Here is a 27,791-nt window from a genome sequence, read left to right as displayed (position 1 = left end):
CCCCTGCTATTGCCGCGACCACGACCCCTACTGTAGCCTGATACATCTCCAATGTATCTATATTATCCATCTTAGATGTTTTATATGCATTTATATGATATTTTATATGATTTTTGGGACTAACCTATTAACCTAGAGCCCAGTGCCAGTTTCTGTTTTTTCCTTGTTTTTGAGTATCACAGAAAAGGAATACCAAACGGAGTCCAATTGACGTGCCAATTTTTGATGATTTTTTATGGACCAAAAGAAGCCCCCGGAGTAAAAGAGTTGGGTCAGAAGAGTTCCGGGCTGTCCACGAAGGTGGGGGCGCGCCCACCCCCTGGGCGTGGGCCCCTATCTCGTGGACGACTCAGAGGCCCCCCTGACGTGAGACCTACGCCAAAAATTCCTATAAATACAGAAACCTCCAGAAAATAACCTAGATCGGAAGTTCCGCCGCCGCAAGCCTCTGTAGCCACAAGAAATCAATCTAGGCCCTCTCTGGCACCCTGCCGGAGGGGGCCATCATCACCGGAGGCCATGGTGGAGGATCCCGGAGGGGCCATCTGAAGGAAATATGCCCTAGAGGCAATAATAAAGTTATTATTTATTTCCTTATTTCATGATAAATGTTTATTATTCATGCTAGAATTGTATTAACGGGAAACATAATACATGTGTGAATACATAGACAAACAGAGTGTCACTAGTATGCCTCTACTTGACTAGCTCGTTGATCAAAGATGGTTAAGTTTCCTAACCATAGACATGAGTTGTCATTTGATAAACGGGATCACATCATTAGGAGAATGATGTGATTGACTTGACCCATATTGTTAGCTTAGCACTTGATCATTTTAGTTTACTGCTATTGCTTTCTTCATGACTTATACATGTTCCTATGATTATGAGATTATGCAACTACCGAATACCGGAGGAACACTTTGTGTGCTACCAAAGGTCACAACGTAACTGGGTGATTATAAAGGTGCTCTACAGGTGTCTCCGAAGGTACTTGTTGGGTTGGCATATATCAAGATTAGGATTTGCCACTCCGATTGTCGGAGAGGTATCTTTGGGCCCTCTCGGTAATGCAATCACTATAAGCCTTGCAAGCAATGCAGCTAATGAGTTAGTTGCGGGATGATGTATTACGGAACGAGTAAAGAGACTTACCGGTAACGAGATTGAACTAGGTATGGTGATACCGACGATCGAATCTCGGGCAAGTAACATAGATGACAAAGGGAACAATGTATGTTGTTATGCGGTTTGACCGATAAAAATCTTCGTAGAATATGTAGGAGCCAATATGAGCATCCAGGTTCCGCTATTGGTTATTGACCGGAGATGTGTCTTGTTCATGTCTACATAGTTCTCAAACTCGTAGGGTCCGCACGCTTAACGTTCGGTGACGATCGGTATTATGAGTTTATGTGTTTTGATGTACCGAAGGTAGTTCGGAGTCCCGGATGAGATTGGGGAGATGACGAGGAGTCTCGAAATGGTCGAGACGTAAAGATCGATATATTGGACGACTATATTCGGACATCGGAAAGGTTCCGAGTGATTCGGGTATTTTTCAGAGTACCGGAGAGTTACGGAATTCGTATGGGCCTTAATGGGCCATACGGGAAAGGAGAGAAAGGCCTCAAAGGGTGGCCGCACCCCTCCCCATGGTCTGCTCCGAATTGGACTAGGGAGGGGGGCCCCCTTCCTTCCTTCCCCTTCTCCCTTCCCTTTTTCCTATTCCATGTGGGAGGTGGAATTCTACTAGGACTAGGGAGTTCTAGTAGGACACCACACTTGGGCGCGCCCTATGAGGGCCGGCCTCCTCCTCCCTCCATCCTTTATATACGTGGCCACGGGGCACCCCAAAGACACACAAGTTGATCAGTTGATCTTTTAGCCGTGTGCGGTGCCCACGTCCACCATAATCCATCTCGGTCATATCGTAGCGGTGCTTAGGCGAAGCCCTGAGTCGGTAGAAACATCATCACCGTCATCACACCGTCGTGCTGACGAAACTCTCCCGTGAAGCTCTGCCAGATCGGAGTTCGTGGGACGTCACCGAGCTGAACGTGTGCTGAACTCGGAGGTGCCGTGCGTTCGGCACTTGGATCGGTCGGATCGTGAAGACGTACGACTACATCAACCGCGTTCTCATAACGCTCCTGCTTACGGTCTACGAGGGTACATGGACAACACTCTCCCCTCTCGTTGCTATGCATCACCATGATCTTGCGTGTGCGTAGGAATTTTTTTGAAATTACTACGTTCCCCAATAGTGGCATCCGAGCCAGGTTTATGCGTAGATGTTATATGCACGAGTAGAACACAAGTGAGTTGTGGGCGATACAAGTCATACTGCTTACCAGCATGTCACACTTTGATTCGGCGGTATTGTTGGATGAAGCGGCCCGGACCGACATTACGCGTACGCTTACGCGAGACTAGTTCTACCGATGTGCTTTGCACACAGGTGGCTGGCGGGTGTCAGTTTCTCCAACTTTAGTTGAACCGAGTGTGACTACGCCTGGTCCTTGAGAAGGTTAAAACAACACTAACTTGATGAACTATCGTTGTGGTTTTGATGCGTAGATAAGAACGGTTCTTGGTCAGCCCGTAGCAGCCACATAAAACTTGCAACAACAAAGTAGAGGACGTCTAACTTGTTTTTGCAGGGCATGTTGTGATGTGATATGGTCAAGACATGATGCTATATTTTATTGTATGAGATGATCATGTTTTGTAACGGAGTTATCGGCAACTGGCAGGAGCCATATGGTTGTCACTTTATTGTATGCAATGCAATCGCCCTGTAATTGCTTTACTTTATCACTAAGCGGTAGCGATAGTCGTAGAAGCAATAGTTGGCGAGACGACAACGATGCTACGATGGAGATCAAGGTGTCACGCCGGTGACGATGGTGATCATGACGGTGCTTTGGAGATGGAGATCAAAGGCACAAGATGATGATGGCCATATCATATGACTTATATTGATTGCATGTGATGTTTATCCTTTATGCATCTTATTTTGCTTTGTTTGACGGTAGCATTATAAGATGATCTCACAGTAAATTTCAAGGTAAAAGTGTTCTCCCTGAGTATGCACCGTTGCCAAAGTTCGTCGTGCCGAGACACCACGTGATGATCGGGTGTGATAAGCTCTACGTTCATATACAACGGGTGCAAGCCAGTTTTGCACACGCAGAATACTCCGGTTAAACTTGACGAGCCTAGCATATGCAGATATGGCCTCCGAACACTGAGATCGAAAGTTCGAGCGTGAATAATATAGTAGATATGATCAACATAGTGATGTTCACCATTGAAAAATACTCCATTTCACGTGATGATCGGACATGGTTTAGTTAATTTGGATCACGTGATCACTTAGATGATTAGAGGGATGTCTATCTAAGTGGGAGTTCTTAAGTAATATGATTAATTGAACTTTAATTTATCATGAACTTAGTCCTGGTAGTATTAGCATATCTATGTTGTAGATCAATAGCTCGTGTTTAGCTCCCCTGTTTTATTTTTGATATGTTCCTAGAGAAAACTAAGTTGAAAGATGTTAGTAGCAATGATGCGGATTGGATCCGTGATCTGAGGATTATCCTCATTGCTACACAGAAGAATTATATCCTTGATGCACCGCTAGGTGACAGACCGATTGCAGGAGCAGATGCAGACGTTACGAACATTTGGCAAGCTCGATATGATGACTACTTGATAATTTAGTGTACCATGCTTTACGGCTTAGAATCGGGGCTTCAAAAATGTTTTGAACGCCACGGAGCATATAAGATGTTCCAAGAGTTGAAATTGGTATTTCATACTCATGCCCGTGTCAAGAGGTATGAGACCTCTGACAGTACTTTGCCTACAAGATGGAGGAGAATAGCTCAACCAGTGAGCATGTGCTCAGATTGTCTGGGTACTACAATCACTTGAATCAAGTGGGAGTTATCTTCCAGATAAGATAGCGATTGACAAAGTTCTCTAGTCACTATCACCAAGTTACTTGAACTTCGTGATAAACTATAATATGCAAGGGATAACGGAAACCATTCTCAAGCTCTTCGTGATGCTGAAATCGACGAAGGTAGAAATCAAGAAAAGCATCAATTGTTGATGGTTGACAAGACCACTAGTTTAAAGAAAAAGGGCAAAGGGAAGAAGGGGAACTTCAAGAAGAACGGCAAGCAAGTTGCTGCTCAAGTGAAGAAACCCAAGTCTGGACCTAAGCCTGAGACTGAGTGCTTCTACTGCAAAGGGACTGGTCACGGGAAGCGGAACTGCCCAAGGTATTTGGCGGATAAGAAGGATGGCAAAGTGAACAAAGGTATATTTGATATACATGTTGTTGATGTGTACTATACTAGTGTTTATAGCAACCCCTCAGTATTTGATACTGGTTCAGTTGCTAAGAGTAGTAACTCGAAACGGGAGTTGCAGAATGAATAGAAACTAGTTAAGGATGAAGTGACGATGTGTGTTGGAAGTAGTTCCAAGATTGATATGATCATCATCGCGCACTCCCTATACTTTCGGGATTAGTGTTGAACCTAAATAAGTGTTATTTGGTGTTTGCGTTGAGCATGAATATGATTTGATCATGTTTATAGCAATACGGTTATTCATTTAAGTTAGAGAATAATTGTTGTTCTGTTTACATGAATAAAACCTTCTATGGTCATACACCCAATGAAAATGGTTTGTTGGATCACGATCGTAGTGATAGACATATTCATAATATTGAAGCCAAAAGATGCAAAGTTAATAATGATAGTGCGACTTATTTGTGGCACTGCCGTTTAGGTCATATTGGTGTAAAGCGCATGAAGAACCATGGAGCGAGCAACTGACTTATTGGAAATAATACATACTGATGTATACAATCCGATGAGTGTTGAGGCTCGCGGCAGGTATTGTTATTTTCTGACCTTCACAGATGATTTGAGCAGATATGGGTATATCTACTTGATGAAACATAAGTCTGAAACATTTGAAAAGTTCATATAATTTCAGAGTGAAGTGGAAAATCATCGTAACAAGAAAATAAAGTTTCTACGATCTGATCGTGGAGGAGAATATTTGAGTTACGATTTTGGTCTTCATTTGAAACAATGCGGAATAGTTTCACAACTCACGCCATGTGGAACACCACAGCGTAATGGTGTGTCCGAACATCGTAACCGTACTTTATTAGATATGGTGCAATCTATGATGTCTCTTACCGATTTACCACTATCGTTTTGGGGTTATGCATTAGAGACAGCTGCATTCATGTTAAATAGGGCACCATCTAAATCCGTTGAGATGACACCATATGAACTGTGGTTTGGCAAGAAACCAAAGTTGTTGTTTCTTAAAGTTTGGGGTTGCGATGCTTATGTGAAAAAGTTTCATCCTGATAAGCTCAAACCCAAATCGGAGAAATGTGTCTTCATAGGATACCCAAAGGAGACAGTTGGGTACACCTTCTATCACAGATCCGAAGGCAAGACATTCGTTGCTAAGAATGGATCCTTTCTAGAGAAGGAGTTTCTCTCAAAAGAAGTGAGTGGGAGGAAAGTAGAACTTGATGAGGTAACTGTACCTGCTCCCTTATTGGAAAGTAGTTCATCACAGAAATCTGTTCCTGTGACTCCTACACCAATTAGTGAGGAAGCTAATGATGATGATCATGTAACTTCAGATCAAGTTACTACCGAACCTCCCAGGTCAACCAGAGTGAGATCCGCACTAGAGTGGTACGGTAATCCTGTTCTGGAGGTCATGTTACTTGACCATCACTACTGGAATCAGGCACTTTGCCATCTGCCATGGCAGATGGCAAAGGCACGGACGGCTGATGGCAAAGGGCCGGCTGAATAAACTCTGGTAAAGGCTTCTTTGCCGTCTGCTGGCAGATGGCAAAGAGCCTGTAATATTTGCCATCAGCTGGCCGATGGCAAAGCCTAAGGACGGGGTTAGCCACGTTAGGAGGCTAACGGCGTGCTTTGCCATCCGCCAGCAGATGGCAAAGGCTGCAGGCTCTTTGCCATCTGCCAGCTGATGGCAATGGGTGCAGGCTCTTTGCCATCTTTAAAAAGCCAGCAGATGGCAAAGGCTGCAGGCTCTTTGCCATCCGCCAGCTGATGGCAAAGGCTGCAGGCTCTTTGCCATCCGCCAGCTGATGGCAAAGAATGCAGGCTCTTTGCCATCTGCTGGCGGATGGCAAAGAGAACAAATAGGCCAGACGAGCGATTTACAGGTTGCTGCCACGTGGCCTCTTTGCCATCTGCCAGCCGATCTGCCAGCAGATCTGCCAGCAGATGGCAAAGTGCCTATATTGCCTCATTTAATTTTGTTTTTTCTTATATCAATTCATTTTCACAGAAAAACAAACATATATATATATATATATGACCAATATAGCATATTCAACACATATTATCAATAGTCATGAACGCAAATATATCCAACACATGTTACCAATATTAGCAAGTTTCATACATACATATACATAGTTTCATCAATATTACACAGTTTCATCATAGGTAGCAAGTTTCACAAAGTCAAAACAAAAACTAAAGACAAGCACTCCATCAACCCAAGCTTCCGTGATCTGAAGCAAATCTACAAATGGGAAAGAAGAAAGTTAGAAGAAGAAGACTAGAAGAAGAAGACTATTATGATGCAACTAAAATGTGAAGATTATTATGATGCAACTTATATCTGTAAAATAGGTCATTTTGGAGCTAAGAATGGTTATTATGTCATTTTTGAGCTAGCTAAGCATACTAAGTCATTTTGGTGTAAAAAATGCTAAGTAAGGTCATTTTGGAACTAATAAGTTTATTATGTCATTTTGAAGCTAGCTAAGCATATGAAGTCATTTCGGAACTAAAATATGTCATTTCGTAAGCATATTATGTAATTCTAGAGCTAGAGGAAAAAATGCTAAGTATAGGTCATTTTAGAGCTATCCTAGGTTAAATAGGTCAATTTTGAGCTAGCTAAGCATATTAAGTCATTTTGGAGGAAAAAAATGCTAAGTATAGGTCATTTTAAAGCTATCCTAGGTTAAATAGGTCATTTTTGAGCTAATTAAGCAAAGCACTAGGCAAAACTTACCGTCAACCCGTAGGTGAAGGATCGGGGTTCTTGCTCGCGGTAGTGGCAGACGGAGGAGGATCGGGGTTCTTGCTCACGCCAATGGCAGACGTCGATGCTTGTCGGGAGTTATGCTGCACCAAATGAAAGATCATTTGCATTGTCTTGTTAGCATGATGCAACTCAAATGTGAAGACTAATAAGTAATGTCCATTCAAATGAAACTCACCGTGTCCGCCGGAGCAATGACTGGCATCGGCGGAGGGGTCTGACCGTTCTTCTCGCACATGGACTGCACATTTGGTATTGACGAGTCAGTCATATTAGTTACTAATGAAAGGAACATTGCGTGCATGATTTAGCTAATATGCAGAAGAAACTTACCGCGAAGAGCTCGTATATGGCCCGGTTAGTCAAGTCGTTCCGGTTCCTCTCCTCCTCCAAAAGCCTAGCCGTCCTCTCCTCAGTCTCCCTCTCCCTCTCCGCCGCCTGCCTCCTTTCCTCCGCCAGAAGCTCATGGGTCTTTGCTCTCTCTTCCTCAATAGCAGCCTGCAACACCACTCCTCTTTAGCATTGTAATCATCGACGGCCGCACACATAATGTAATGGAGGAAAGGTATCTGATTCTGTATAACTAACCTTGATTTCGAGATCCATTGGCCGTGGACGAGGGCTTATCTCAGAATCGGAGCTTGTCTGGCGCCTCTTGATCTGCGGGAGAGTGCTAGTACAACGTATCAGTCCATCCCCAATGGCTAACAAGCCATGGTTCCTCCCGCCACCAGATATCATCACCAGCTCTGGATCAATAGGCTGGCTCGGGTTAAAGTCCGACCCTTTCCTCGCCTTCCCCTCGTCTCTGTACCTCACGAGCTTGTTGTGGGAGGCGCGGTTGGTGAAGTTCTTTGGATCATCGAGATCAGACTCAGAGAATGCCTTGGCCTTCTTATACGGGGCACTATGGGCCATGGCATAGAGGTCGCAGCTCTGGCACATCCGTCTTGTTGTGCCACGCCTAAAAGAGAGGAACAAAGTATTAGTTAAGGGTTCAAGCTAGAATGAAGACTGAATTTGTATGAATCATGAAGCAAACCACATACCCAGTTATCCCCGTACTGATATAGGTTGACGCTGCCTTGATGGTGTGGCACACCACTCATTTTTCCATGCCGATCCTTTGCATTGTTGTGGGTGGATAGCCATTGGGGAGAGAACCACTCATCCACCAACGCCTCCCAACAATCCAGCCTATCCGCACACCATCTCGGGGGCACCTAAGTTAAGTAAGAGAAATTTGAGCGCTACGCCTACAAATCAAATCAAGGAAACTAAATACAAGGCCTTAAGAATAGGTAATTACGTTCATGTACTTCTCCTTACTCAGATACTTTGTGCGGCACTTCGACTTGGACATCCTAATACCAATCGAGGCGAAGTAGTCTCGAGTAGCCTGCGTCCGAGCCTCGTTCCGCCAGTTTTGAAGTAGCCGCCTGCACTCGGCTTCGATAACCCGAGCCGCGGCCTCCTCCTGTCCCTCAGCACACCTGTAAAAGGTTTGCAATCAAAAAAGAAAACATGGATTAGTACAATCACTAGGGTTGCCAATCAAACAAGAAAACACAATGTAGACGAGAGAGGAAAAATTACCCAAAACATTTGGATCACAACGTCGACCACCGTGTGGCACTCGACACCGCCGATCCTCTCGCCCGGCGGGGCCGGGGCAGCCAAGTAGTGTTCCCACGTCATTCCTAGCTCTGGAACCTGGCCCTCACCGGGCAACGTGACCCATCCCGGGAAGCTCTGGCGACAAATCACACAAGGACTGTGTTGGGCCTGCGGACACCACGACCGTGTTTCCAAGACCTGCAGTATGACAAGGCTAACACATTAGATATTCGAAGAAACGTGAAGGCAAAAGGTTAAAAAAGAGTAAATGCACTTACTTCTCCCCATCAGGCGTAATCAACTACCTCTGGTCAGGGGTCACCGGGGTGGGCGGGAGCTTTGTACCACCACACTGGTAGACATTGCCCCCCTCAACCAGCTCACTCTCACTATAGCTATCAGAACTATAGCCACCCTCGTCACCATCAGCATGGCCACTCGACTCCGGCCAGTCCCCCAATCGGTTCGGCTGTGACGTAGCCTGATCCAGAGTCTCGTGGGAAGGAGCCTCTGGGACCGGAGTCTTGTGGGGCGAAGGCTCTTCGGCCCGAGGCTCGTCCGCCAGAGGCTCGTGGACCGGGGTCCAAGACGGGTCCACCTCAGGCGGCTCCATCTCAGACGGAGCAGTCCTGTGGTCAGGTGAATCAGCTGAGGGTGGCGGCGAGGAAGGCATAGTGTCAGCCTTCCTACCTCTCCCGCTGCCACGTCCACCTCTACTAGCCTTCTCCTTCTTCTTCCCCCGCCGACCTCTCCCATCCAAAGAAGAAGCGACCGCCGGTGGTGTCTGCATACTGAGATCTAGCGCTCTCCGGAGGGTCTGGGGTGGAATGGAACTACCCCTCCCACCACGCGCCGAGGAAGGAGCCTCGGAGCGCTCTCGACCCGCGCCCACCATCTGTCAACACCTGCAATGACAAAGAGTAAACGAAATTAGTACAACATAAAAAAGAATACCTGACATTAATAATAATATTATATAATTTAAGTGTATCATCATCATGAACATAAAAAAATGGAATACCTAACATGAACTATAATATTAGTCTTCATCGTCTATATATGCTTCGGGGTCAATAAATGCATCATCATCATCACTATCAGTAATGACGTGCTCATCATCATCATCAATAAATGCATCAACATGTGGAAGGCCTCCTTTACGTAATCGGTCAAGCATTGACAGGTCATCCGCAGCAGTAACCTCTTCTTGTTCTGGCTCTTCTTGTTCCGGCTCTTCTTGTTCCAGCTCTTCTTGTTCCGGCTCATGCTCGGATTCACTATCGCTGTCTACTTCAATGTTCTGGGGTGAAGTAGAGCGGTTCTTGAAACGTTTTTTGGAAAGACGTGTTTCTTGGAAGAACTCTCCTTCATATGTGTCTGGGTTAATGTGAGGTTCATAATCCTCTTCATTGGGGGGAGGTGGTCTAACATGTGGCGGCACTTCATAAACGACATCCCAACCATTGAGATTTGGATCACTTTGGCAGGCCCACGGTAGATAGAAAACTTGGGTTGCCTGTTGAGCCGTAATATAGACATCGGGAACATCCAAATGGGTGCTTTGTTTGATTTCGACTAGCCCTATATGTTCATGAGTCCTTCTAGTCTCCTTTGGCTAGAACCAATAACATTTGAAGACTACGACGTTCGGTGGGTTTGCACCATAGAATAGAAGTTCATAAATTGCTTCAACTCTTCCATAATACTCGGTATCTCCTTCGCCGATAGCAGAGACACAACAATTTGTAGACTTTCGGTCGGCCATAGATAGCTCTTTACCATAGGTAGGAAAGCGATACCCATTGATGTCGTATTTGTCAAGAATGGACCTTATAGTCAAAACCATTAGCGACTTCTCTCAATTCGGCGTCCATAGACTCTGAACTAGCCTACAAGTTTAATACAAAATGATTGTTGCATTAGCCGGAAAATAGACGAAGAAATGAAATGGTCTAATGGAAATTACCGTTTGTTTGAACCAAGAGATGAAACCGGGATAGCCGCATCCATGCATTGCCAGAAGCTCATACTCTTCGACGGAATCCTTTTGGATCACCGCTCCATACGAGAATTTGGCGACGTATCGACTGTATCAAATATCCGGGAATAAGAGCAGTTCAAAGGAATTAGAGGTTGCGAAACAATGTACCGAGAACTTACTCGATGTACGGCCGCACTTCTGTTAGATTGTTCAAGATATACAACATAATGGTCCGCCATTCGTCGACATCCAACAATAAGGGAGTATAAGCACCGGCTGGTGAGAGCTTCCCTTTGAATAGTCTGAGGTTGGATCCACCCTTTTTAGGGTTGCCAGCATTGTACTGAGGCTTCGGATTATGCAAATGATGATTTTTGGCTTCGTAGTGTGCTGTCACGAAGTTTGCCGCTTCCTCATTAATGAATGCCTCGGCCATCGATGCTTCAATTCGACGTTTATTTTTACATTTTGCTCGAAGTGTCTTCTGCATCCTCTCAGTTGCGTAGCACCAACGATTCTGCACGGGCCCCCCCAATCGTGCCTCGGTCGGGAGATGCAAAATCAAATGCTGCATTGGATTAGAGAAGCCCGGTGGAAAGATCTTATCTAACTTGCAGATCACCTCCGGCGCCAACTCTTCTAGTTCTTCTAGCAAGAACACGGAAGAAATAGCTCAGCTCTGCCAGTACTAGCCATTCATCCTCAGGGATAAAGCCACGCAACATCACCGGCATTACCCGCTCAAGCCATATGTGCCAATCATGACTCTTGAGACCAAATATTTTCAGTTTTTTAAGCCTCGCTCCCCTCTTTAGATTCGCTGCATACCCATCGGGGAACATCAACTCCTTTTTCACCCACAGGATAATTTCCCTCATATCTGGCCTTCCAAGATTGAACCATGCCTTTGGCTTCGCCCAGTTCTTCTTTCCTTTCGGTTGTCACATGTTTTGTAGCGGTCTATCACATAGAGCCTCCTGATCGACTCTAGCCTTAGGATTATCCTTTGTTTTCCCCTCTATGCCGAACAATGTACCAAAGAGGGCCTCGCCGACATTCTTTTCAGTGTGCATCACGTCGATGTTGTATGGGCAAAGGAGGTCTTTGAAGTAAGGCAGATCCCACAAGCATGTCTTGTGAGTCCAGGCGTGTTCCGAATTATACCCCTTGAAATACCCTGGACGCTCTGGATCTGGCTCAAGAGTGTTTAACTGATCTAGGGTTTGTTGACCTGTCAACGCAGGTGGTGTAGAGTTTTTGACAACTCTACCTTTGATGAAGTTCTTCTTGCCTTTTCTGAACTTATGACGAGGATCCAGGAACTGTCTATGCATGTCGAAGCAAGAAAACTTGCCACCCGCCTGCAACCGACGAAACTCAAGAGCTGCCTTGCATGTGGGGCACGGGAACCTACCATGCACACACCAGCCAACGAATAGCGCATACGCCGGCAAGTCATGCATCGAGTACATGTACCACACACGCATTAGGAAGTTTTTTTTTGTAGCGGCGTCATATGTCTTGATCCCATTATCCCAAGCTTCTTGCAATTCATCCTTAAGCGGTTGCATGTACACATTCATACTCTTCCCCGGATAGTTGGGCCCCGGAATTATCAACGTTAGGAAAATGTTCTTTCTTTGCATAATCTGTCCGGGAGGGAGATTGAGTGGAATGACAAATACACGCCAACAACTGTATTGGGCTGCCATCATACCAAACACGTTGAACCCATCTGTGCTTACGGCGATTCGAGGATGCCTTGGATCTGCCGCTTTAGCATGATGTACTGCATCGAAGCGCTTCCACGCAAAACCGTCTGATGTGTGTACCAACATCGGCTCCCCATCTGCATCCAGTTCGGTTCTTTTGCCCAATTTGTGCCATGTCATCTGTCTGGCCGTCTCTTCGACCATGAAAAGACATTGAAGTCTTGGTATGATTGGCATATACCGAAGAACATTAACTGGGTTTTCTTTGACTCTTCTCACCCATACCGTTGTCTACCACAACATACCTGGAAGACTGGCAAATGGGACAATACTTCAAGTCCGCATACTCATGCCTAAATAAGGCACATCCTTTCTCACATGCATCTATCTTCTCATAGGGCATCTTAAGTATACGGAGGATTTTGTCCGACTGGTACAGGTTTGCAGGCATTACATGGCCTTTGGGTAGAAAGCGTCCAAATAGTGTCATCATCGCGTCGTAGCATTCTCTGCCCAAGTTGAATTGAGCCTTTAGAGCCATTACTTGTGCGATGGCATCCAGCTGACAAAGCTCAGTGTGCTCGTGGAGAGGACGTTTTGAAGACTCCAACATATCATTGAAGGCCTTTGCAGATTCCTCCATCTCATCATCCGAATCCCGAGCATCATCAAAGTCTTCCACCATGTCTTCCATCCCGGTACCATGCTCGTCGGTGCGACGACGGCCCTCCTCAGCTCTGGCACGTTGGGCAGACTCACCATGAAATGTCCAGACCGTATAATTAGGTGTAAAACCCCACTTCTGCAGGTGTTTGATCATTTCAAACGCTGACCTCTTATGATAGTTGTCGCACTCGACACAGGGGCACCACGTTTGTGTCTGTCCATTTGCAAATGCGACTCTCACAAACCCCTTGGTTTTTGTTATCCATTCATGGGTCATGTCTTTCTGACTAGTGTCACCGGTGTACATCCACGCACGATCACTCATCTTGCCTAGCTACTGGACACACAAGAAATATATACATAATTTAGCAAACCATATTCATCAGTTAATAGAGTTTGTCAGTTTTATTACGTCCATGCAACCTAGACGCTAATAGGTAAAGATAGGTCCTAATCCCGCCCGAGTATGTGTAGATTGGGTTCGTTTTCCCATGCTCTACTCCGGATCCGACGCAAAATTTCGGTAGCACCTCCCCACTGTTCTCCTGATACACGTCTCCGCAATAAGCAAAGAGGATGTGTACCCGGAGAACAACAGGGAGGCGCTGACGAAATTCTGCATCGGATCCGGAGCAGAGCATATGGGAAAACGAACCCAATCTACACATACTCGGGCTGTCCATGGATAACGTTGGACAATTCGAAAGAATCACAGTTATAAATATGCAAATGCATGCATATTTATAGATGTAACCCTTTCGAACGGAAGGCGCATAGTGGTCAAGCATACTGATGATTCAATCTACCTGCAGCTAGCATGTTTCATCGGCACAAAGACCGGAACATAACAAATGATTGGGGGAGGAGGAGATGTCATTTGTGCTCACCCACGAACGCCGGGGCGGAGCTCGTTGAACGCATGGGGAGGTCGTCGAACACCAGACCCTTGCAGCGACGAAACAACTGCACATTTAAATCCACCCGATCAACACAAATATATATGATGTTTTTCATAACAAAATCAGAAAATATATGACCTAACTCATAATTCATAAATATATGACCCCGTCGGCCTCTGGAAGGCCGAAAAGCACCTTTTCAGTCAACAGCAGGCCGAAGAGGTGTCGGGGGTCGGGGGTGTCGTGTCTGGTTGTCGTGGTGTCAAAGGGACAAAGATAAATTCTATCCGGCAAAAGTGGACTGTAAAGAAAATCCTGCTACATAATCCTCAAAACATCTATAAGCATATCCTAAACCTTTACTGAATCTTCTTAGCTTGATGTCAGTGTGTATAAGATATTGCTTATAAGATCACTTTCTGGTAATGATCGGACATGTAGAAAAATTTAAAAAGATAGCCAAATAAAATGACAAGCAGCAGCTAAAAGAGAAATAACTGAATATACAACTTTGTTGAAGCAAGTTTCATTTGTGCTCTCCAGATGGCCGTAAATGTCGCCCTTTCGAACGGGAGACGCTCTCCAGATGGACAATCTTATGATGGTTATAAATATGCAAAGAAATGCATATTTATAGATGTCGCCCTTTCAAACGGGAGACGCCTAGGTTACGAGACTTGACATGAAAGCAAAATCTATTGGCATCGGCACGACGACCGGAACGAAGCAAATAGGGGAGGGGGAAGAGATGATAGTCGAGCTCACCCCTAGACCGTACGTAGAGGTGATAGTCGAACGACGAGGGCAACGACAATGGGAGCAATGGTGCTCCTCGAGATGAAGAGAAGATACCTGCACAGGAAAAGCACCGGCACAACCAACATAAGCACTCACACAACAATCTAATAAACAACATCAACAACATCATCTCACAGCTCAACAACATCTAACCAGAAGAAAATACGCAAGAAAGAAAGAACCCAAAAAATAATATGTTATGTGTTCGTGTGGCCTTTGTTTGCCATGCTTCTCCAAGTAATGGGAACTACTAGTAAGAGGGAGTTCTTTTTTCTTATGTGTTGAGTTGCTGACACCATAAAAAATTTGTTATTTTGATTCAGAATATATCAAGCAGCATTGGAGATGGAGCCAAATGGATGGTCAACATTCAAGCCAGTATAGCATATGCAATTGTAACATTCATAGCAAAAAGACAATGTTCAAAGAAGACTATGTTCGCTCTTTAACCACAAATTCTCGGTCACATCGGCAGTCCCCTGCACATCTAGCATACTAGCTTTCTTCCCTTTCTTCTTACCATGGCTCTCAAGAAAAGAAGCAATGTTTCAGATTATCTTCTTTGAACAGATCCTGTGCAAAATTACATTCTATCAATCATAATGATAAGGTTAAGGGCCTGTTCAGAGAATTGCTAGCTTCTCAAAAGCTTCTCCTATCGAGCTTCTAGCCTCACTTCTCACTTCACGTGGAGTGCAGCAAACTGTTCTGGAGCGAGGCAGCTTCTCCCCAGCCCCTGGGTGAGCTGGTAGCCCAACTGGGGCGGTGAAGCCCAGCTTCTTGCCACCTTGGGCCGGCTGGAAGCAGTCCATTTCGGGCTAAACTGCAAACAGGCCAAAAAAGGGAGAAACGAGCTGGGCCTGGTTCCTGGAGTGAATGCCTGTGCTTATTTTTTTTCATAGGAGATAAATTGTGCGAATTTTGGCTGTACATAGATCTGCTCTGCGAGTTGATTGCTCTATTTCTTGGCCTTGATTTTGCTCCAATGCTCACTACTTAATTTTTGTGGCTCGCTGTACAATTAATCTACGGCTGCCACCGGCTAAACAACACGTACTTTCGTATGCAGAACCGGATAGTTTCCAGCATGACATACAACAGCAGAGGTTTCATTCTCGTACGTGCCTAGTAGTATGAATTAGTAGTAGCAATATATTAGCCTAGATGAAGATCGTTCTTTTTTGCTAGTGCGTGTACTACAGTGCCACAAATATTCCCAGTTAAGACAAGTTATAATAAAGACGAATAACCAGTTTTGTTATATGTCATACAACAAAAGTTTACGCATATGAACTATATAGCAGTACATTTGCACACATATACCAGTAGCAGTATAACTACACACATATAGCAGTACATTTTCTGCATAGCCAAAAAATGCATTTCACTGTTCTGAAATTTGTTCACACATTAGCAGTCATTGCAGTACCCACATAGCAATATGCATTAACTTGTGATTCCAGAATTAAACAACCAACAAGATGCGCCAGGGTAGGATTTTGCACACCACGAGTACTCTGAAAATAAACTGCACACATGTACAGAACAGAGAACATGAGCCAGGACACTGATCCATAGGGAAGAAGAGAAGGGGACGAGCTCACCTTGCAGTTTAGGCTTCGGGGGCGTGGTCGTCCTGGTGCCGCTCCTAGCTTGGGAGCGTCGCTCGGGCGTCAATGGCGTCGGGGCTAGCTCCTCTGAGACATGGGGTTGCTGCTCCTTGCAGCAGGCGCGTCGGACGGCGGCGAAGATGGGATCCGGTGGGAAATAGACCGGGCTGACGTGGCCGGGGCGGTGGGCGGCCTGGAGCCGGAGCGGCGACCAACGAGGACCGGCGCGGTCGGCCTTGATCCTTGGGATGACGGGCGGCGACCGGCGGGGAGGCGCAACTGGTCGGTCTCCTCCCTCGCGGTGGGGCGGGAATGGACCGGCGGGATGGCCTATCCTCCGGCCATGTAGGGGAAACCGACGGCGGCGGAGACCGGTGAGGGCGGCGCCGACGAACGGTGAGGGCGGCGGCGACCGGTGAGGGCGGCAGGGAACCCTATCCAGCACGCACGGGAGTGGGCTGCGATTGTTTCGGGGTGGCTGTTTTTTTTAGGGAGGCTGGGGGTTTTCTTTTCTTTAATTTTTCACTCTTTGCTTTTTTTGAGCAAGGAGAGAGATAGTCCCACCTCTTTGCCATCAGCCAGCGGATGGCAAAGGCCCACATCTTCGCCATCAGCCAGCTGATGGCAAAGCCCCACCTCTTTGCCGTCTGCTGGCAGATGGCAAAGAGGTGGGGCTAGAGGGCCGTTACAGCGCCGTCATCCACTGGACCCCACCCACTTCTTTGCCATCTGCTAGCAGACGGAAAAGATTCTTTGCCCTCAGCTGGCAGATGGCAAAGAGGTGGGTTGATAGGCCATTACAGCACCGGTGTGCACTGGACCCCACCCACCTCTTTGCCGTCTGCCAGCGGACGGCAAAGATTCTTTGCCATCAGCTGACAGATGGCAAAGAACTGGCTGATGGCAACCAGGTTCTTTGTCGTCTGTCAGTTCTTTGTCGTCTGTTTTTTGTAAGTGGATGGCAAAGACGTTCTTTGCCATCCGCTGGCAGACGGCAAAGAGCTGACTGATGGCAAATTCCCTGTTTCCAGTAGTGCATGACGAACCTACGAACTATGAGGAAGCGATGATGAGCCCAGATTCCGCGAAATGGCTTGAGGCCATGAAATCTGAGATGGGATCCATGTATCAGAACAAAGTGTGGACTTTGGTTGACTTGCCCGATGATCGGCAAGCCATAGAAAATAAATGGATCTTCAAGAGGAAGACGGATGCTGATAGTAGTGTTACTATCTACAAAGCTAGACTTGTCAAAAAAGGTTTTTGACAAAGTTCAAGGTGTTGACTACGATGAGATTTTCTCACTCGTAGCGATGCTTAAGTCTATCTGAATCATGTTAGCAAATTGCCACATTTTATGAATCTGGCAAATGGATGTCAAAACTACATACCTTAATGGATTTCTTAATGAAGAGTTGTATATGATGCAACCAGAAGGTTTTGTCGATCTTAAAGGTGCTAACAAAATGTGCAAGCTCCAGCGATCCATCTATAGACTGGTGCAAGCATCTCAGAGTTGGAATATACGCTTTGATGAGTTGATCAAGGCATATAGTTTTATACAGACTTACGGTGAAACCTGTATTTACAAAAAAGTGAGTGGGAGCACTACAACATTTCTGATAAGTATATGTGAATGACATATTGTTGATCGGAAATAATGTAGAATTTTCTGGAAAGCATAAAGGAGTATTTGAAAGGAGTTTTTCAAAGAAAGACCTCGGTGAAGCTGCTTACATATTGAGCATGAATATCTATAGAGATAGATCAAGACACTTGATAAGTTTTTTCAATGAGTACATACCTTGACAAGATTTTGAAGTAGTTCAAAATGGAACAGTCAAAGAAAGAGTTCTTGCCTGTGTTACAAGGTGTGAAATTGAGTAAGACTCAAAGCCCGACCACGGCAGAAGATAGAAAGAGAATAAAAGTCATTCCCTATGCCTCAGCCATAGGTTCTATAAAGTATGCTCTGTGTACCAGATCTATTGTATACCCTACACTGAGTTTGGCAAAGGAGTACAATAGTGATCTAGGAGTAGATCACTGAACAGCGGTCAAAATTATCCTTAGTGAAATAAGGATATGTTTCTCGATTATGGAGGTGACAAAAGGTTTGTCGTAAAGAGTTACATCGATGCAAGCTTTGACACCGATCTGGATGACTCTAAGTCTCGATCTAGATACATATTGAAAGTGGGAGCAATTAGCTAGAGTAGCTCCGTGCAGAGCATTGTTAACATAGAAATTTGCAAAATACATACGGATCTGAATATGGCAGACTCGTTGACTAAACTTCTCTCACAAGCAAAACATGATCACACCTTAGTACTCTTTGGGTGTTAATCACATAGCGATGTGAACTAGATTATTGACTCTAGTAAACCCTTTGGGTGTTAGTCACATGACGATGTGAACTATGGGTATTAATCACATGGTGATGTGAACTATTGATGTTAAATCACATGGCGATGTGATCTAGATTATTGACCCTAGTGCAAGTGGAAGACTGAAGGAAATATGCCCTAGAGGCAATAATAAAGTTATTATTTATTTCCTTATTTCATGATAAATGTTTATTATTCATGCTAGAATTGTATTAACCGGAAACATAATACATGTGTGAATACATAGACAAACAGAGTGTCACTAGTATGCCTCTACTTGACTAGCTCGTTGATCAAAGATGGTTAAGTTTTCGAACCATAGACATGAGTTGTCATTTGATAAACGGGATCACATCATTAGGAGAATGATTTGATTGACTTGACCCATACTGTTAGCTTAGCACTTGATCATTTTAGTTTACTGCTATTGCTTTCTTCATGACTTATACATGTTCCTATGACTATGAGATTATGCAAGTCCCGAATACCGGAGGAACACTTTGTGTGCTACCAAAGGTCACAACGTAACTGGGTGATTATAAAGGTGCTCTACAGGTGTCTCCGAAGGTACTTGTTGGGTTGGCATAGATCAAGATTAGGATTTGTCACTCCGATTGTCGGAGAGGTATCTTTGGGCCCTCTCGGTAATGCACATCACTATAACCCTTGCAAGCAATGCAGCTAATGAGTTAGTTGCGGGATGATGTATTACGGAACGAGTAAAGAGACTTACCGGTAACGAGATTGAACTAGGTATGGTGATACCGACGATCGAATCTCGGGCAAGTAACATACCTCGGTCATGTCTACATAGTTCTCAAACCCGTAGGGTCTCGGAAAGGTTCCGAGTGATTCGGGTATTTTTCAGAGTACCAGAGAGTTACGGGAATTCGTATCGGGCCTTAATGGGCCATACGGGAAAGGAGAGAAAGGCCTCAGGGGGGGAGGCAAATCCTATTTAGCGCTGAAGGCGCCGGTTACTAGTGTTTCTGCAAACCGGCGCCTGCAGCCGCGTTAACTGGGCTCGGCCCATTCACTGATTTTACTGATTTCTTATCTGTGTCTTAATTCGCGAAAAGTGCGTTATTTGTAGATCGAACCACCAACCTCCCGCACAGATGTAAGCTGGTGCAGCCACCACGCCAACTAGCGGGTTGTTGTAACCTTTATCTTTTCTCCTCTTTTATTTGTTCCTTTTCCTTTTTCTTCTTTTTCTTTTTTTCCTATTTTGTTTTCAGTTTTTTTTCTTCTTTGATGAATTGTTTGCAAACACATGAGCGTTTTCTTCAAATCAACGATTTTTGTTTTTCAAATTTGATGAACTTTTCAAATCGATGAACTAATTTTTGAATTTCGATGAACTTTTTAAAATTTGATGAACTTTTTTTCAATTCGATGAACTTTTTTTTCAAAATCCACGAACTTTTTTGAAATTTGATGAAGTTTTTTTGAATTTGATGAACTTTTTTCAAAATCAATGAACTTTTTTTCGAAATCAGTGAACTTTTTTCAAATTTATGAACTTTTTAAAAATTCGATGAACTGTTTCCAAAGTGGATGAATGTTTTATCCAAAATTGATGAACTTTTTCTAATTTTCGGACCTTTTTTGGAATTCGTGGTTTTTAGTGAATTTATTTTTCAAATAATTTATTCTGGGTATATAACATATCTCTAGAGGAACGGTCAAATATGTCTCGTTTCTGTTAGTTGACAAGCTTGTCAGCTTTGTCTGGTGGTTCTAACGTTAGGTTGCTGTACATTTGATGGAGGGTTCGATTCCTAGTTTTTGCGTATATATCAGTAAGCATTTTTCTACAGGTTTTTCTTCGCAATTGGGCCGGCCCGCTAGCTCCGCAAAGACACACAAGTTGATCAGTTGATCTTTTAGCCGTGTGCGGTGCCCCCTCCATCATAATCCACCTCGGTCATATCGTAGCGGTGCTTAGGCGAAGCCCTGCGTCGGTAGCAACATAATCACCGTCATCACGCCGTCGTGCTGACGGAACTCTCCCGTGAAGCTCTGCTGGATCGAAGTTCGTGGGACGTCACCGAGCTGAACGTGTGCTGAACTCGGAGATGCCGTGCGTTCGGTACTTGGATCGGTTGGATCGTGAAGACGTACGACTACATCAACCGCGTTCCCATAACGCTTCTGCTTATGGTCAACGAGGGTACGTGGACAACACTCTCCCCTCTTGTTGCTATGCATCACCATGATCTTGCGTGTGCGTAGGATTTTTTTTGAAATTACTACGTTCCCCAACACCATCATCGCCATGAAGGCCAAGGACCAGAGGAAGAACCTCTCCCCATCTAGGGGGGAGGCCATGGAGGAGGATGCACAAGGGGGAGAACCTCTCCTCCTCTCTCTCTCTCTCTCTCTCTCGGTGGCGCCGGAGTGCCATCGGGAGGGGAATCATCGCCGCGGTGATCATCTTCATCAACATCACCATCCTCATCTCTTTTACGCGGTCCACTCTCCCGCACCCCGATGTAATCCCTACTTGAACATGGTGCTTTATGCCACATATTATGATCCAATGATGTGTTTCCATCCTATGATGTTTTGAGTAGATATCCTTTGTCTTTGGGTTGATTGATGATCTAGATTGGTATGAGTTGTATGTTTTATTTTGGTGCTTTCCTATATTGTGCCCTCCGTGTCGCACAAGCGTGAGGGATTCCCGCTGTAGGGTGTTGCAATACGTTCATGATTCGCTTATAGTGGGTTGCTTGAGTGACAGAAGCATAAACCCGAGTAAGGGGGTTGTTGCGTATGGGATGAAGGGGACTTGATGCTTTTATGCTATGATTGGGTTTTACCTTAATGATCTTTAGTAGTTGCGGATGCTTGCTAGAGTTCCAATCATAAGTGCATATGATCCAAGAAGAGAAAGTATGTTAGCTTATGCCTCTCCCTCATATGAAATTGCGATAGTGATTACCGGTCTTGTTAACAATTGCCTAGGATAATTCCGCACACCGACCCATCATTATTCCACACTCTCTATTTATAATATTTAGTAATATATTCTAACTTTATGATAACAGCACCTACTTTTATATTTTAGCTCTCCGATATCATGCAAAGTTATCCTCTTCATACCCACAACGTAGTTTTGTTTCTCGTTTCTAGTTGAAAGCAAATGTTCGGTGTACGTAGAGTCGTATCAGTGGCAGATAGGACTTGAGAGAATATTGATCTTACCTTTAGCTCCTTGTGGGTTCGACACTCCATACTTATCACTTCCACCTTTGGGAATTGCTACGATGATTCCCTGCACTTCGGGATTATCAAGCTCTTTTCTGGCGCCGTTGTCGGGGAGCAATAGCGTGGGGTTGGTATTCTCATGTGTGCTTGTTTGCTTTCTTCACTAAGTAGAATTTGTTTTTCCTTTTTGTTCCTGTTTAGTTGTGAGTGAAACATAAAAAAAATTAAAAGAAGGAAAATACAAAAAAAATTACTTGCCTTTCATGCCTAAAAAGTTTTTCAAAAAGAGAAGTGATTGGAAGGTTTTGCATTGGAGGAGGGTCGACCTTGAACACTTGTGTTCATGCTCACAGAAACAATGTAGAATTTTTCATGGAAGTTTCTCTATAAATAATTATCCCCTTGTGTATATCCATTGTATTATAAAAATAATGTGCCAAGCTTTGGTTTTAGGATGATTAGATTGCTTGTTTACTATGTGCAGAACAAAAACAGAAACTTTGGTTGTGGCGCGTGATTTTACATTTTTACTGGAAGTTCAAATGGGTCTGAAACTTTTTGCACATTACTTCTGTACAAATTTTTAAAATTTTAAAATTTATTTCATAATTGTTGGAGTTACAGAAGTTTACTAAACTTCCAGATTACTACAGATTGTCCTGTTTTTGACAGATTCTGTTTTTCGCGTGTTGTTTGCTTATTTTGATGAACCTATGGCTAGTATCGGGGGGTATGAACCATAGAGAAGTTGGAATACAGTAGGTTTAACACCAATATAAATAAAGAATGAGTTCATTACAGTACCTTAAAGTGGTAGTTTGCTTTTTTACACTAACGGATCTCACAAAGTTTTTGTTAAAGTTTTGTGTGGATGAAGTGTTCGAAGATCGAGGAGTTATCAATATGAGAAGAATAAAGAGAGGCAAGAGTTCAAGCTTGGGTATTCCCAAGGCACCCCAAGTAAATATGTCAAAGGATACTCAAGCATATAGGCTTGGGGATGCCCCGGTTGGCATCCCATCTTTCTTCTTCAACAAATATCGGTATACCTCGGTTTTTGTTTTGTTCACATGATTTGTGTCCTTTGTGTTTTTGTTTTTCATTTAAGAACCATGCTAGTATGAGATAGCCCTTCATTGATTTATAGAATACTTCATGTGCTTCACTTATATCTTTTAAGTACGATTTTATAGAATTGCTCTTTGTGCTTCACTTAAATCTTTTGAGTATGGTTTTGTAGAATGCTTCGTGTGCTTCACTTACATATTTTGAGCTTCGATATTGGTTAGTCTATATTAATTTTAGAATGCTCCATAAACTTCACTTATATATTTTGGAGTATGAATAATACTATCATCTAAAGCGGGTTTGGAAAAGTGTCAACTTTAGGAATTAGTGATCCCACTATTCCGAATGAGAAGAATTTTGCTTATGTGGAGAGTAGTAAAATTTATATGCCTGTAGATCACGAAAAGAATGCCTTATGTGATGGTTATATTGTTGAACTAATTCATTATGCTACTGAAAATTATTATGAGGGAGGAATACATGCTTGTAGGAGTTGCAATAATATCAAGTTTCCTCTCTATGTGCTTAAAGTTTTGAAGTTATACTTGTTTTGCCTTCCTATGCTAGTTGATTCTCGTTCCTATAAATTGTGTGCTCACAAAATCCCTAGGCATAGGAAGTGGGTTAGGTTTAAATGTGCTAGTCATATTCTTCATGATGCTCTCTTTATGTTTCAATTCTTATCTTTTATGTGAGCATCATTGAAATCATCATGCCTAGCTAAAAGGCATTAAAGAAAAGCGCTTGTTGGGAGACAACCTAATATTTACCCTTATTTTTTGTGTGTTTACATGATTAATCTACTGTAGTAATCATGTTTTATAGCTTTTGTTTCAATAAAGTGCCAAGCAAGACCTTTGGGAAGACTTGGGTGAAAGTTAATGTGATCTTGCTGTAAAAAAACAGAAACTTTGCGCTCACGGGATTAGCTGTCATTTTTTACAGAAGAGTGATTTTGAGTTGATTGTTTTTGCATAAGATTAATAGACAAATTCCTCACGTCCACCAGTTTATTTCATAATTTTTGGAGTAGCAGAAGTATGGTTGCTGTTCAGAACATTACAGACTGTTCTGTTTCTGACAGATTCTGTTTTCATTGCATAGTTCGCTTGTTTTCTAGTTTCTATGGCTTATATTTCTCAATATAAATTGTAGAAATGGTATGGTACATTAGTCATTGTGTGAGAACAATTATGAACCTTGTCTTTGACAGTACCAAAGTGAATGGTTTACTCTTTATCATACTAACCTATCTCACAAAGTTCCGTTAAGTTTTGTGTGATTGAAGTTTTCAAGTTTTGAGTGAGATATCGATATGAGGAGAATAAGGAGTGGAAAGACCCTAAGCTTGGGGATGCCCAAGGCACCCCAAGGTAATATTCAAGGAAGACTCAAGCACCTAAGCTTGGGGATGCCCCGGAAGGCATCCCCTCTTTCGTCTTCAAAACTATCGGTATACCTTACTCGGAGCTATATTTTTATTCGTCACATGATATGTGTTTTGCTTGGAGCATATTTTCAATTTTACTTGCTGTTTGAATAAAATCATTGGATTTGAAATCTTGAATGAAAAATAATCCTCGCATGGCTAGTTAATTTTTTTGACTACTCAGTGTTCTTCACTTATATCTTTTTGGAGTAGTTTGTCATTTACTCACGTGCTTCATGTATAACCTATGAGTAAAAGGTTGAATGAATTGAATATCATAAATCTGAATTTATATATGTTTCATATGCTTATACCATGGGGAGTAATGACTTCACACGGAATAAGTATAGGTAGTAAACTTATTGAAAGTTAGCAAACACAGAATTGGTCACTTGAACAATTCATGAAAGAATATTGAAGGAAGAGAGATTTCACATATAAATATACTATCTTGGACATCTTTTGTAATTGTGAGCACTCATTAAAATATGACATACTAAAAGGTTGATGTTGGACAAGGAAGACAACGTAATGGGTTATGTTTTCTTATATCCGAAATAAAGTATATCGTAATGGATCATCCAACATGTTGAGCTTGCCTCCCCCCCTTCATGCTAGCCAAATTCTTTGCACCAAGTAGAGATACTACTTGCGCTTTCGAATATCCTTAAACCTGGCTTTGCCATGAGAGTCCACCATATCTACCTATGGATTGAGTAAGATCCTTCAAGTAAGTTGTCATTGTTGCATGTAATAAAAAATTGCTCTCTAAATATGTATGATCTATTAGTGTGGAGACAATAAGCCTTATACGATCTTGTGATATGGAAGCAATTAAAGCGACGGACTGCATAATAAAGGTCCCTATCACAACTGGCAATATAAAAGCACATTGTGTTGGAAAGATCCTGATATATATATCCACTTGGATGTAGGTTTTCATAAATTATTATTGTTGACATTACCCTTGAGGTAAAAGGTTGGGAGGCGAAACTATAAGCCCCTATCTTTCCCTGTGTCCGATTAAAACTTTGAACCCATAAATATCACATGAGTGCTAGCAATTGTGAAAGATTAAATGATAGTTGAGTATGTGGAGTTTGCTGAATCAAAGCTCTTACATGGACCCTTCCCTAAAATAAGATGAATTGCAATTGTTTGATGACTAAGAGCACTGTTTGTTAGTTTAAAAAAAGGTTTATGATCTATACTTTAACATTTGAATAGCTTGTTACTTGATCATGAAAAGTTTTATGAGATGAGCTACTATTATGACATATAATGATGCTAGAAAAGATGATTGAAATTATCATTGGTCAAACTTGTCCACCTGCTAGTATTCACACTTCATAAATTATTTCTTTTATTATCATTTATCTACTCGAGGACGAGCAGGAATTAAGCTTGGGGATGCTGATACGTCTCCAACGTATCTATAATTTATGAAGTATTCATGCTATTATATTATCCATCTTAGATGTTTCATATGCATTTATATGATATTTTATATGATTTTCGGGACTAACCTATTAACCTAGAGCCCAGTGCCAGTTTCTGTTTTTTCCTTGTTTTTGAGTATCGCAGAAAAGGAATACCAAACGGAGTCCAATTGACGTGCCAATTTTTGATGATTTTTTATGGACCAAAAGAAGCCCCCGGAGTAAAAGAGTTGGGCCAGAAGAGTCCCGGGCTGTCCACGAGGACGGGGGGCGCGCCCACCCACCCTGGGCATGGGCCCCTATCTCGTGGACGACTCGGAGACCCCCCTGACGTGAGACCTACGCCAAAAATTCCTATAAATACAGAAGCCTCCAGAAAATAACCTAGATTGGAAGTTCCGCCGCTGCAAGCCTCTGTAGCCACGAGAAATCAATCTAGGCCCTCTCTGGCACCCTGCCGGAGGGGGCAATCATCACCGGATGCCATGGTGGAGGATCCCGGAGGGGCCATCATCGCCATGAAGGCCAAGGACCAGAGGGAGAACCTCTCCCCATCTAGGAGGGAGGCCATGGAGGAGGAAGCACAAGGGGGAGAACCTCTCCTCCTCTCTCCCTCGGTGGCGCCGGAGTGCCATCGGGAGGGGAATCATCGCCGCGGTGATCGTCTTCATCAACATCACCATCCTCATCTCTTTTACGCGGTCCACTCTCCCGCACCCCGCTGTAATCCCTACTTGAACATGGTGCTTTATGCCACATATTATGATCCAATGATGTGTTGCCATCCTATGATGTTTTGAGTAGGTATCCTTTGTCTTTGGGTTGATTGATGATCTAGATTGGTATGAGTTGTATGTTTTATTTTGGTGCTGTCCTATTGTGCCCTCCGTGTCGCACAAGTGTGAGGGATTCCCGCTGTAGGGTGTTGCAATATGTTCATGATTCTCTTATAGTGGGTTTCCTGAGTGACAGAAGTATAAACCAGAGTAAGGGGGTTGTTGCGTATGGGATAAAGGGGACTTGTTGCTTTAATGCTATGATTGTGTTTTACCTTAATGATCTTTAGTAGTTGCGGATGCTTGCTAGAGTTCCAATCATAAGTGCATATGATCCAAGAAGAGAAAGTATGTTAGTTTATGCCTCTCCCTCATATGAAATTGCAATAGTGATTACCGGTCTTGTTACCAATTGCCTAGGATAATTCCGCACACCGACCCATCATTATTCCACACTCGCTATTTATAATATTTAGTAATATATTCTAACTTTATGATAACAGCACCTACTTTTATATTTTAGCCCTCCAATATCATGCAAAGTTATCCTCTTCATACCCACAACGTAGTTTTGTTTCTCGTTTCTAGTTGAAAGCAAATGTTCGGTGTACGTAGAGTCGTATCAGTGGCAGATAGGACTTGAGAGAATATTGATCTTACCTTTAGCTCCTTGTGGGTTCGACACTCCATACTTATCACTTCCACCTTTGGGAATTGCTACGATGATTCCCTGCACTTGGGTATTATCATAGCCGCGTCCGCGCCCTCTGTACACCATGTTGGCAGAGGAGTTGAAGCCGGCGTCTGTACCGTCGCCGAGCAAATCCACCCGCTGATCAAACGTCACGATCTGGGTGAAGAGCTCATCAACGGTGATCGTGGACTTGACAGCGCCAATGGCCGCCACGACAGGATCATAGTCTCTGTTAAGGACGACAAGGACATAATCCACCATCTCCGGATCCGAGACCGGCCGGCCCGCTGCAGCAAGCTCGTCTCCCAGATTTTTCATCCGGGCCATGAAGGCGTTGCAGGACATGGATCCCTTCTTCGTGG

General features: G+C 43.6%; 1 protein-coding gene and 1 pseudogene across 1 annotated transcript; both read right to left on the bottom strand.

Annotated features, from left to right (window-relative positions):
- Window positions 1–6,488: 6,488 nt before the first annotated feature.
- On the bottom strand, window positions 6,489–9,652 carry LOC120976262 (uncharacterized; annotated as a pseudogene).
- LOC109766524 (uncharacterized) lies at window positions 8,470–27,774 on the bottom strand. Its single transcript, XM_045234394.2, has 5 exons — window positions 27,511–27,774; window positions 16,418–16,901; window positions 14,781–14,867; window positions 14,004–14,079; window positions 8,470–9,662 (listed from the first exon to the last, which is right to left on the bottom strand). The coding sequence occupies exons 1-5, from the start codon at window positions 27,772–27,774 to the stop codon at window positions 9,656–9,658; spliced, it is 918 nt and encodes a 305-aa protein (XP_045090329.1). The 3' UTR covers window positions 8,470–9,655.
- Between the last annotated feature and the right edge of the window lie 17 nt (window positions 27,775–27,791).

The sequence above is a fragment of the Aegilops tauschii genome, chromosome 3 (genome assembly GCF_002575655.3).
Source record: "Aegilops tauschii subsp. strangulata cultivar AL8/78 chromosome 3, Aet v6.0, whole genome shotgun sequence".
Taxonomy (NCBI): domain Eukaryota; kingdom Viridiplantae; phylum Streptophyta; class Magnoliopsida; order Poales; family Poaceae; genus Aegilops; species Aegilops tauschii.
Note: the sequence above shows the minus strand (reverse complement) of the source record. Positions and strands in the feature narration are given on the sequence as shown.

What these genes read in the sequence shown, in the direction of transcription:
- LOC109766524 (XM_045234394.2), bottom strand. Translation starts at nt 27,774, where the DNA reads ATGTCCTGCAACGCCTTCATGGCCCGGATGAAAAATCTGGGAGACGAG. An exon ending in TCAACTCCTCTGCCAACATG is followed by an intron (nt 16,902 to 27,510) that starts GTGTACAGAGGG and finishes TAAAAAAAACAG; the next exon opens with CCACCCCGAAACAATCGCAG. An exon ending in CCCGAAGCCTAAACTGCAAG is followed by an intron (nt 14,868 to 16,417) that starts GTGAGCTCGTCC and finishes TTTCCTGTGCAG; the next exon opens with GTATCTTCTCTTCATCTCGA.